General features: G+C 35.2%; 1 protein-coding gene across 1 annotated transcript in view; it reads right to left on the minus strand.

Moving 5' to 3' along the window:
* The window catches only part of NLN (neurolysin), a 42,320-nt gene that overhangs the window by 10,529 nt on the left and 18,379 nt on the right, over positions 1-13,412 (minus strand). The window contains exons 3-8 of the mRNA XM_075411819.1: positions 12,275-12,423; positions 6,885-6,992; positions 5,344-5,446; positions 4,459-4,619; positions 2,975-3,110; positions 528-894 (exon numbers count right to left, since the gene is read on the minus strand). Of these exons, the coding sequence (XP_075267934.1) occupies positions 528-894; positions 2,975-3,110; positions 4,459-4,619; positions 5,344-5,446; positions 6,885-6,992; positions 12,275-12,423 (1,024 nt within the window). The remainder of the gene's footprint in view (positions 1-527; positions 895-2,974; positions 3,111-4,458; positions 4,620-5,343; positions 5,447-6,884; positions 6,993-12,274; positions 12,424-13,412) is intronic.

Here is a 13,412-nt window from a genome sequence, read left to right on the forward strand (position 1 = left end):
AGAGATCAACCTGGAAGTACATTTCAAGGTGTGCTGAACAGGAATCTAGTCTTGGTCCTAGATCTATTTGATATTTTCTTTAGCGGTCTGGACAACAGGGTACAAAATACACATACAAAGTGTAAAAAGGAACCGGGATAAACTAAGAACACTTGGCAGGCAGGAATACGATTGATCTGAACAGACTGGAGTAACAGTTCAACATAAACGAAAAGTAAACCCCAGTATTACACTTAGGAAGGAGAAACGTTCATAGAGGCAAAAAATTACAGACAATTGACAGCAACACCACAGAAAAATAAACAAAGCAGTAATGTTTCATAAACTGAATATAAGCAAGAAACATGGTAGTACTGCAAAAAAAAGAGAAAGTATAAACAATGGGAACACAGTCCAGAGGACAACTTAATGAACACGGTAATAGTCTTGCCAGTGGGACAAATATTTACTTCCAATTGCATTTAATTTCAACCACGCTAGCAATCTACTAAGACCAATTCCATTTTAAAAACCTAAGTCATAATTACCTGGGGTAAAGGTCCAAATAGAACTGCCCTAACATTTCTCCTGTTGCATTATCCTTTACTGTATAAAGAGTAACGCTGTCGTGCCAAACATGAGCACTTTCTACTTGCTCAAATACAAGTCCCAGCAGCTTCTGGTAAATAGTCAGTAAGCCTTCTGTAACAGCCTCAATTGGGAAGTATTCCTTCAGCTTTTCGTGGTCTATGGAGTACTTCAGCTCTTCTGTTTTGTTCATGTAATAATGAAGATCCCATGCATTGATTCTTCCATCATAATCAAAGTTTCTTTCTTTACACTCCTTTTTCTTCAAATCTAGGATGAATTCTCTTTCTTCCTCAAGCAATGGCTTTAGCTTCTTACTCAAATCATCTGAAACAAAGATAACCCTGCAATCAGCTTCTGTGTTTCTTACTATAATGTGTATTCCCATAAAATACACTCAGAACTTTAAACATATGCCCCAAGAGTAGATTCTAGAGTTTTCCATTTGTTGACGAACAGCAAGCAAACTCTCTGCTTGATTGTCTTAAGGAGTTTTAATTACAGTTATGCTATAAATAATACAGGAGTCCACACAGGCCTAGCAGTACTGTGAAGAGTTTTGGTAAATTTAGACTTTTTCAGAGACATCAGAAACAGAAAGTAGCACTAGACACTTTTGCTTGATGCCTTTGATTCTACCTCATGTAATCTCAGTTCTCTTTATGTGTTGCTGCAGAAAGAGCTGAAAACTACAGCTACCATTAGTCACTGGAAGTGCAACATGAAATTCAAACACTACTTTTTCTTTGAAGACTTTTCAAAACACATTATGACCTACTTCTAGCTAAAGTCTTGTAAAAGAACATGAGACGAAAGAGTTCTTACCTATACAATGGCTAGCTTCTAGACTACCAAAGTCACTGGATAGTAATCTTTATGACCTCCGTTCACTATTGGTATCTAGAGTGTAAAATTTAGGAATTAATTGCCATTCCTGTTTCTAGGTAGGCCGTAAGCCACTATATGCATTTACATGACTGGAATACTGTTTGCAGTTTGCTTTATGCTAAATTCAGAATATGCCATAGGACAGAATGCTTCTCCTCCTAGCCATACGATTGGGTTATGAACATTGATTTAAAATATGAGTATACATGAACAAAGCAGAGCAAATCATACTGTCATACTTGTAGCCAAGGATATATCAAAAGAACTAAATTAGAGCTCACAATTAATTTAATTTGATGAACATTCTCCCTCTACGAGAATTACCATGAAACATTATACTTATGAATAAAGGTATACAATCTCATACTGTAGAAAGTTAGTGTCACGACAATAACTGCTAAATTATGAGGTGTGTCAGCTTCAAAACAAGTGAATAAACATAGCATTATTTAAGCCCATTTAGAATTACAAAAATATAATGAAGAATCCAAACTACTTTCAGTACACTTAAAAAAAATCAGGTAATTCTAACATCTAATTAGATAAATAAAACATCATAATATTGAAAAAACATAAATAAATAAAAATTAAGTGTAAGTTCATTGTCAAATACACGGATAATTGGAATTGCCAAATATGGAGCTGAACTCACACCATAACAGGAGAAATGCAACAGAATTACAGGTGAAGGAAGAGGCACACCTTTATTGATGCATAAACACAAAAAAACCACCACCACCGGACAGACTTTATTGCTGTACTAAATTATTTTGGGGGGGTTATTTATATTTTTATGTAAGTGGTGTTAGGACACATTAATAAAGGAACACATACTGTTCTGTGGAACTACATAATTGCAGAAAGTAGAGGTTAAATCTATGCCCAAGAATAGGCCCACTGAGGTCAACAGGATGACTATAAATTCATAAACTGCTCAGTTTAATATTTACAAGGTATCTCTGTTTTCAGACCAAATTCCATTAGAAGGCCAGTGAATTCCAGATTTAATCTATCATTCTAGATATAATTTTTCTATTTAGCTCATGGAAGCTGCATCATCACATACTGTAACCTTTCATTATAGTTACTGGAATTGTATTGAAAAAAGACACTAAGGCTATAGATGCACAGACAATTGCAGCCAACCTAAAGGAATGAAAAGCTGCAACTATGACGCAGCCTCTTGAACTGATAAAATTGCTTAGGCTGTTCAAGTTATTCTGGTTCTAAATTAGGATAACTGCATCTTGGGGCACAGAAAGACATAAACGCTTGTCTATATTGGCTGTCACAAAGCAGTTATTTTTGGATTTTGGTCTTGTGCTTCCCTGTTTTGGAGCAATTGCATTTGTGCAGCTATGGTTCAAAAAGATGTATGCCAGAACAGAGGCAACAGAGAGTTCCTTTTCTATCTAAACATGATGAACAGTGTGCCCCAATTATATATTTAAATTTATCTTGGCTGAGGAGTCGTGTTGCCACACCAAGCATAAAACTATTGCTTATAAATAAGACAAACCTAAGAAGGCTGTTACGTTATCTGTGCTCTTTGCAGTGTTTACCTCCAGGACAAAGTTGGCATGTGTATTATAACCAAGAAGCTCTGCTACTTTTGCCCTTAGTGGAAGCAACTGCTGAAGAATTTTTGTGTTCTCCTGAAAAAGAAGAGAGGCCCATTTGTAAAGTGAAACCAGAAAACACATGTCATGGAAACAATTATCTGCATAATATATGCAATTGTTTGCAAACAGCAAACATTTAAAATTAAATACTTTAAGATATAAATACAGAATAACATCAGTTTAGCTAGATTCTTGTAGTTTCTTTGTCACAGCATTTGACTGCAGATAGCTAGTTTTCTAGTCAATTATGATTTATCTGTTTTAATTAATCAAAAGATATACCATTTCCTTTTAGGATAACGGTTGCAAAGAGTTTATTTATTTCATCAATCATTTAAATGTGAAAACTAACAGGGAAATTGCTGACAGCAGGCTTAATTGCCATCAATTGGGCCATCATTCAAAGCTTGCTTGCAAATTTCCCTCTTTTGCCACTCTGACAATAGCTGTCAGAGAAAGAGATCTGAAATACAAAAACCCCAGGCCCTGATCTAAATGTGGTGGAGGATCCTCGAGAAGCTGAAAATGTAACTGCAGTTCTGAAACAGTAAGATTTCTCAGGGAAAACTCTTTCTTCCAAGCACTAAGTTCGAAGATCTTCCCACAGTTTTAGCAGCAAATCTCTTTAAGTGTGCTGACTGGCAGAGTGTTCAGTTCTTGGTGCCTTTTTATCTTCTCTTGTACTCACATTTCCCAGCACATCAAGTACAAAAGCTCAACTCTGCCATTGTTCTCCAATGAATGGTTGGTACAATTGCCTGAATAACACTTCTTCTATTCTTTCCATTAGTTTTGTACCTGTCTAGGTGCCTGGTCTCATCAGTATCAAACAAATTATTGGTGAAATTATTTCTTCTTTTCATGAGGCATGTTACCAGCTATTTTTCAGATAATCAAAGGAATCTTTTATAAAAATTAGGGTTTTTTTAACATATAATTAAAATTCTCATCAATATGCAATGCATTAATTTCACAGTTAATCACCTGTATTTCATAATTAAAACGTATGCTTAAATAACTCCTCTCATTCTGAAGAATCCCAAAGTACCACAGAAGCTACAAACAGACATCCTTCTCTGGGAGGAAGTACCAGTAAGCAGCTGCAGAACACTGTACGGAAATTAGGCAAAAGATCAGAATCCTATTTCTATTTACAGCACCACTGAAACTTCAAGATACATACAACACACAGGCTGATCATCAGCTTCTAAGGGCTTTAGACATCAGAATAAACTGGAGCAAGAAACTGTTAAAGATCACACTGGTAAGTTTTGATTTCATAGTACTAGACAACATATAGAACTGAAATCTAACATTTGAATGTCTACCTCCATGTTTCAACTCTGTCATTACCACATAGAACAGTCAATATATGACATACCTCTTTGCATCTCGAGTTAAAAGCAAATTCCATCTTTCTCCTGGTTTCCGAAATGCAGCACTTCTTCATGACAGGAAAATAGTGGGGATACTTTAAAGTAATTTTATATTTATCTTCCTCAGTCTTCTCTAAACTCTTAATAAAGTCATCAGGAAGGCCTTCTACAGAATACAATTTAATAAACAACATTTACCAGAATTACCTACTCCCCTCTCTTTTTATGAGATTGTTGCATTCGTTTTGCTGCAATCCAGTTTGACATCAGAAAGCTCCATGGAAACATAACCCCTCTTTTTACAGCTATTTGCTAAAACCTTTTCAAATCACAACCAAGCAAAATAAAAATTAGAAACCCTTGTGAGCAAAAGAGAAATACATTGTAAGAGTACCAGATAAAAACTGAATATGACGTTAAAAAAATCTCTGGTGTCAATAAAGCACATTTTATGCCATGCCCTTCAGATAACGAAACCCCAAATTCTCCATCACATAAAATCTCTACATCAGTTTAAATGATTGAAGTAGCTAAAATATATTGCAGGACAGAAAAGTTTTTCCAATAACTGCAATGAATACAATACAAAGGGGATTGCCTGATCGTAGAGAACTGAGAAAAGCAGAGAGGAGTAAAGATATGGAAAAAAAAGTAGGACAGATATGCTAACGATGAAAGGCAAACACTTTAGGAAGCACAAATCTATGAAGAGATCATAAAAACCTACAAAGGGTAATTGTAAACTGACTTTGGGGAAGGATTAAAAAGGAAACAGAGAAGATTGGAAAACAGAATTTCACTTGATCTAACCATCATTTACTGGGCCAAAAACGATTACACTGGTACAACTGGAAAGTTGAAGAAATGGAAGGAGCAAGCATACTACTCACCAAGTTCTTCCTTAGAAAATACAAGAAAAGTGTTTTCCTCATTCAAGTTTTTGTTGAAGTCTATACACAGCTCACTCAATTTTTTCTTCATCGTCTTTATTTCCTGTATTGAGTATAGACTGAACTTAGTGGAAAAAAAAAATCAAATTTGGCAATTACTACCATCCACATGAATAGTATATCACTTTTCGTAGCTAGGCTCTCTACTAGCTGACTGTGAATACCAGCACTGAGCAAGTAACACACTGCAGGTAGTGTCACACTTCACTCTCCCTCATCCTCCTTTTTATCTTTCTTTTGGTCCTGAGCAATACTACATAAACATGTTCTCTGAACAGCATTATATGCTGACCTTCAATTATTTTTTTTTATTTGAAAAGCCTAAACGACATTTTAAGTGTAAAAATATCCACTAAAATCAATGAGAATCAAGGGAGCAAAAATGCACGCAACCTATTGAAAAACAATCCTTTGGAAATGTACACGTATGACAAAAAGAAGAGAATATCCACACAAGACAAGACCATTCCAAAATCCTTTTTAAAATCCTGATATTCACCCATCTGAAACATTTTCTAACACCTCTCCCCCTTACTGTCAAGTTCACATAAACACAGTAGTTACCAGTAGAAGAATACATATCAAATACAGAACTTGGCAGACATTATCATTGGTCAAGTTTTTACTTCAGTGTAATTCAACTACTGTCTCCTTCTAAAGTATTTCGAAATTCCTTTAGAGGCATCAGTTGCCCTTAAGCAACGCAAATACACATGAAGCTGTTCCCACTAACTGAAGGATGTGGATGAGGAATGATTATTTTCTACATAGGGTGAAGACTATTCAAGAGTCAAAAATTGAGATTGCTATACAACATCACTCAGAATTTAAAGATAATTATATTTACTATATATTTAGATAATTAAAAATATATATTAAAATACAATAATTTCACTTCATGATCTTCAGAAATTGACTAGTGCTTTTATATACTAGAGTAAATCGTCCCTTAATGGAGCCAAAATTCTCAGTACAGCTTGTGCTCCCTTTAAGCTACCTCAAGGTTTTGTAGACAAAATGCTAAAATCTTGGACACAATTTACAACACTAGTTAATAACTGAAATTAAAATAGCTGTGTCTTTGCAACAATTGTACATAGTTTCTGAAGCTTGGACTCACAAACAACAGTTTTGAGAGGTCTCTTGGCTAGGAATCGATCTAATTTTGGAATTCTCTGTAATCAGAATATATAACAAAACTCTTCCAGACAGGCTTTCTTTTACTCTGGAAGGCTAAGCAAGGTGCTATACACCACCTCTATCCACTAAGTACCATGTCTAACAGCTTAAATTAAAAACCTTAAGGTGACTGAAATTTAAAGGATGGATCTGCGTCTACGAACAATTCAGATTAGAGCAGTAATTAAGCAGGTCTAAAAGCAAAAAAGTTGAAATACATCCTTAGTAAAACTGTACAACCATAATTTCATCCCTTGAACAGTTTGTCACCTTTGCTTTATAAACTAATAGCCCATATTTACATTCTGCACTTCTTTAGGAAGATGGAGTCCATTTCTTTTTCCCACTTGAACTGATTTCTCTAGATATCGCTTTGTTTCAGGGTTTACATTTTCAAGATTGCAGGTTTGCTGAAACGACAGTATAGAATAACGCAGTTTACAACATGGTGTAATAAACATGTCAAGCATTAGCAGGGTCTGAACAGAGTCGTTCTTTAGAACAGTAAAATAATAAACAAGGAACTTCCTAGATTTTAGCGTGAAAGACTTTCCACAAGCAGTTACCTTACACAACAGTATTCTTATATTGATGTAGCACGGTTTAAAAATAATTTTCTTTTACCAAGTATCTCAGCACATTTACATGCTGTCATAATATCAAGCCCTTTTATTTTATAGCATAGTGCACTTCAGCTTTTTCTGTAGAGATAGCTTTCTTACACATACTTGAATCAAGCTAGTGCTATAAGGTAACATTATACCTTAAAATTTAGAGAGATTAAAAAAATCCCAAAAGATTAGCTGTGTCACTGAAGGTTATCAGATGGCATAAAGTTTGAGCATATACATCTCTTTCAGAATAAATCAATCAGTGAAAACAAATAAAACACTGTTTCTCCGTGTTTCTATGTCTGGTTATGCCATTATGAAGATTCTTGAATGGTCATTTCCTAAAGCAGCCAACATCAAGAGACAAGATGCTGGTCGTAGCAGAACCTGGATCAGTCTTGTGAGGGTCTTCCTTCAAAATGACTACAGTATAACTGGTAAATTCAGAAACTTGGCATTTTGGCCTAAATTTAAAATAATGCTGTATACATTCAAATTTTATCTTCCCTCATCTAACAATGAACAGTTAAAAAAGGTATTAATTTATAGCCTTTGTTAAAAAGGACATATTCTATTTAAGTTGACCTTCAAATACGAAGCTGTTGGAATTAGCTTTGACTTAACAACCCTCTCATCAGCATACCTACATCCAATTAATTATTGACTAGCACTTCTGAAGAGTAAGGACACTGAAACATGTAAATTATAAGAGTTACACAACTGTGTACAGCTGTCAGCTAATGACCTGCCAGTGCCAATTACCTTTCTTCCTCAAAGAGAAAAAATAAGAGACAGGAACCTAGTTGTATTCCAAGAGAAAATAAATAAGAATAAAACCTCTGAAACAGATATTTTCCCAACTGTCACTTACAAACAATCCACACAACAACACATAAACAATGTCAGCTCTCACCAGTTCCCTGCACATTGGATTAAAAAATTCGTGGAAGCTGGTTTTTAAAACCATGAAAGAGCTTAGAATGGTTTAGCTTTGTTTTTACTCTGCAAAGAGTCACAAGTCCCAGCAGCATTATGCTACAGCAGGACTGCTACGCATTAGTACAATTGTGCCTAAAACTCTTACACACATACCAATAGTCTACATGCAAGAATTTCTAAGTGCGGTGAAAAAAATTACAACAAACGTTTTACTTTGTGATAAACTAACTTTTCTAGAGCAGACAGATTTAACTTAGTTTACTGATACTATCATGTGATGAATGGTGAGTATTTTTTCCTTTCAATATTTTCTGCAATTTTTTAAAGAATCCATAGATTCATGAAAGGATCATCTAACTGCTATAGGTCACCACACAGCTAAATTCAATGATGACTGAGTCATGCAATTACATGGTGTACCCTTCACCATGGCTATGATTTTTTTGCAGCACTTAGCAGTTGTGTTTGTTGTTGGTTGTGTTTTGTTTTGTTTTTTTTTTTCTTTAATAAAAGGGTATAAATTGTGGAAGTCTCTTTTTGGGAGGAAAGTAAGTGAAGAAAATCATGCTTTCTGTCCCCTTCAAGTCAAACTTCACATCTCCTTCCTCATTTGTGATAAATGTGTAAGGCAAGCCACAGAATATTTCCCAACACAATGATAAAAAGAATGCTATTACCCTACTCACTGTGACACCCATGCTTCCTGTTCTGTTTCTGGCAAAAAATATTCCCTGAAATTCTGCAGCTTCATGAAGATTTTTGCGCTACCAAGTATGAGTGTCAATACTGTGATACTGAGTACAAAAGCATTTGTAAATATCAGAATTTTCACATACTGTTTTTCCACCAGACAACCCATAATTCCAGAGTTCTTTTTTTCTGATCTAAGACTAGTGTCTTAGATAGGAAAAGCACAACTTCAAAAGCATAGATGTCACAAATGCAGGTACTGTCACTACATTAACATTTATATTGTGCTAACTGTGCTGCAAGGTTCAAAAATAGAAAGGCTGAGAAAAAATAGAGCGCTCTCTATAAAAAGACACTGCTTTTATTACAGTAACAGTTCTGCATAGAGAATTGTGAAAAGTCTTACTGAGTTATTTAGGCATTGCAAGGGATCTCCCAGTCCCTCCATTTGACATATAGAACTGTCATGCTCCTAAAAATCTCTTACGCCCAAACCCAGCAAAGTTTTTAGGCAGAAGTGGGGAATTAAGAAAATACTAATTTTAAGCCCTTAAAGCCAGTGAATATTGGCTCCTTCTAAAGCTACTCTTCGGAATAAATCAATGTTAAATAGCTTCTAGTCTTAATATTAGCCTTTGTGAAGTTTATCTGCATAGCAGACATGCTTAGGATAAGGATGATACACATTCAGAAAGAGCTATCAGGTCTTTAAGGATAAGCAAGCGTATAAACCCTCACAGGCACAGGAAACAAGGGCACTTGGTGGCCATCTCTGAACTTCAGTCTGGTTAGGATCCTGTGTTTCTTTGAGTAACAATTTCCACAACTGAAGTGCTAATTTTGCATATACTACACACAAGAAATTTTGGAACTTTCTGGAAGTGTAGAATGGTCATCGTTGATGATTTTATATACCATTTCATACTTGTTTTGGACAACCATGTCACCTTATTCCATGAAGAAATCTTCAGCTAGAACAAGAAACAAAGCCTACTTAGAATATCATGAACAAAAACTACAGCAGCTGTTTACACCAGGCTGTTTCCTGAGGGCCTGTGGGTGGAGAAGATTGGCAACATTCTTAAGCATGTCTCTGCTAGCCAACATGTGCAGATGTTAGGAGTAATAAAATTTAAAATGATAGTTTCAATACAAAATTCACCTTTATTCCAAGTTTCAGATCCCAAAATAAAAGTTTTCTAAAGAATAAGATCTGGAGCATAGTCAACAATATAAATTTCTGCAGGATTTTTTTCCCCTAATATGTAGGGAAAGAGACTAGATTATTTTCAGTTGTTTTTTTAGCAATTAGATACAAAAACCTCACACATCATCCACCATCAACAGTTCTTAAATAAAGCAGAATTTAGAAAGAACACTAAGTTTAGTCCTCATTAAAGGGAGAAAAAACATTCAGGATGACACTGAGATCAATCAGATCTACTAATCTTTTAGTGAATTGATTTTATTAAAAATAACTTGGGAGTGTGAGGGCCCTCATTCTCCTCACTGCATTTTTATCTGACCCCTGGACAGGAACATGAAACTGAGTGGGTATACCTGAACTACTAGGTCCTTAGCTAGGCCAAGAAAAACTTGGTTTAATCAAAATGTTTTACTGGCTCATTTAAACTGATAAAATTATTTCAGCAAAACATTTCTGTTTGCAGAAGTCAGGTTTTTAATGTGCTCCTGGAACCTGCCTTTTCAACTAGGAGTTTCTAACAGGAGAAGGAATTAGAAATTTATCAAAAATTGAGAGGAACTGATCTGTCTGGCACTACTGGCAATTTCACATCTGTTCTACAGCAAAAAGTGCTACTATTTTCATGGTTATTATGAAATTGATATATGCTCAGAGGTTGCATCTTTGGAAAAGTAATACTAACACATGCTTGCATACTGCAGTTAAACCAAGAAAAATCCCTAAAAAGATTAAATGGAAATGTAAGCAACAACTGTAACTGGTGTAAAACCCAAGTATTGCTGCAAAGGAAAAAGAAATAGGACAGCACCAAATTAAAAAGATTTTTTTTAAAAAAGTTTATAAGAAAGTAATACTAGCAAATAACAGCAATCAGTTTGCATTAGCTACTACCAGAAATTCCTGTAAATTAAAAATAGATAGATACATAGATATAGCAGATTAGTCCTAAATGTGTCTGCTTATACTATACTGGAGTGTGAGGTAAATCACAGCAAATAACAAATATATATCAAACCATGTAATTTACAGCGACAGAGCAGGGGAAAAAAAGTCAACATAAGGCACTATCTGCCAACACACAACAGAAGGTTCTCAAAATGGGGCTATTAAATACCGCCACAAATACATAGACAACAATACCCAGATAGAGAAGAACACTTGAAAATGTGCCTAGAAAACATAGTGACAGAAGATGATGGAAGGCATTTTAATAAGGCGCTGGAAATATTATTCTGGTTCCCAGCCAACGCTACAAAAAGCTCAAATGACTCCAAGAAATAGCGCTCCAATATATTATCAACATCACAAGAAGTTTATAAATCAGTGGGGTTGAAACGGAAGATTCACATCTGAAGCACAGACAAATGTATATATGTCAGTTTTCACATTAGATAGCTTCCTTGCATTATTAAATGACACTTTTGAAAAATTATTACTAAATGTCACTAGATGTATTTGAATAAAAACAAATGTTCTTTCTGTTTGAGCTACAAAATAAACAGTACAAATGAAGAATACAAGATACCTGCAGGTGCTCAATTAGAAGGGAAGCTAAAACAAACACAAAAGGGATAGAAACTAGTTCAACAGTATCTTTTGACTTAGTTTTATTTTGAGGCTTAAGCAACATATGAGGATGAGTATACAACGTAGCTCTCTATAATTAGCAGATCAAAAGAGGTAATTTCAGGGGTTGCTCCCAGTTATATGTTCTCATTAACTTTCATAACTTAAAACTCAACTTTAAAATTTAATTCTCAACAATTTCAATAAAGCAGAGTTTTGGACTAAAATTCAAAAGCAGGATAAGCCAATCTAAATACATTGCTATATTGCCTCTTTACTTCCTCCTGCCTTGGTGATACTCTGGGCAAACCAGTTCAGGGAGCTCAGCCAGCAGAAAACAGTAAAATTTATTTTTCCCGACGGGTTTCCTTCTGCTAGTTTAGCTTCCTTGTACCAGGTCATTGGAAGATTTGACAAAAGTCAAAGCTTTTTTTGGGGGGTAGGGGGGGACATGATGACACAAGGATACACAGACCTAGACATCAGAGGCAAAGAGTGGGAGCACCAAGTCACACTGGCTCAAGTTTTCATGGAACCACAGGCTGGTATGGACACAGGCGAAACACACACAGTGACGGGGATCTTGAAACGCCCTGTGGATAACTAACTTCAGAGAAAAGTTTTTCACTGCTGAAATTTTATCTACATTTCCACAAGTTATGCAGATATTGTGATTTACCTGCAAATAAACAATCTTCTGAAACACATCTTCTCTCATGCTCATCTCCACATCAAAATTAGAAAGCTTTTTGTCAGCTTCTGTGCTTGCTAAGCGTACCTCTTTGTCAGGTGAGACATGCTGGGGAAAATCCAACATGCTTCTTTCCACTGTTTAAATAAAAGACAACGAACACTTACACAGAAAGCTAGAAATGCTTTAAGGATAAGGAACTTCCCCCCCCTTCTGATATTTACAGAAGACATAAGAAACAATTACCCAAAGCAAACTGACATTTCAAGATCAGGCTTAAAACAAATAAAGTGATTACAGATAATGTAAAAATGAATAGGTGAAAGGACAAAATCGCACACCATTATAACAAATAAACATTTTACAGAAACTATCTCTTACTCAAGCCTAATTATCTTCTTACTTCTACAAAATCAAGCGAAAGGTGTATAAATACGATACACAATTTTTGAAAGATGAACCATTTGTAAGTGAAGACTGACATTATTTCATAGCTGGCACACATGGTTCCATGTTAGTATTTAAACTGAAAAGCTCTGAATCTTTCAAACAGGCCCATCTGTCCTGAAGTTATTTTTACATAGTTATAAGGACAGTGTCAAATCCTCATCTTCTGTGTTTAAGGAGAAACAATAAGGCAAACACAGAAGATGCTATGTATTCTGAACCTCTGGAGATCAGAATCTGAGTAATACTACTTTTTTAGAATACACTTTTGAGATTAAGTAAACCCCTACCTATTAAAGAAATATTGTATATTATAATGACATTGAATAGAAATACTAAAATAGAAATTAAATGTTATGACCAGCTGAATTAACTTAATTCAAAACCAACCATAATTTCATTCCAATCCATCTCTCCAAAAACACACTTTAGACTAACAATATTTCAGGATGATTTGAAGCTTTGTATTTTTATGTAATCTGAAGTTGTTTTATCAAACCCTGAGATACTCTTAGCGCTTCAGAAACCTTTGGAATGCAAACATGGGCATATGGTTCTTCTCCAAGTCCACAGGAAGCTTTTTCTTCTCCCCTTGTTGTCCTCATGCCAAGATGTTTCAAGATGATGAAGTGAGTTTTGGCAACTTCCACGTGAAGTGTAAGGCCTGTTGTCATCTGTG

This window comes from Opisthocomus hoazin, chromosome Z (assembly GCF_030867145.1).
Source record: "Opisthocomus hoazin isolate bOpiHoa1 chromosome Z, bOpiHoa1.hap1, whole genome shotgun sequence".
Classification (NCBI taxonomy): domain Eukaryota; kingdom Metazoa; phylum Chordata; class Aves; order Opisthocomiformes; family Opisthocomidae; genus Opisthocomus; species Opisthocomus hoazin.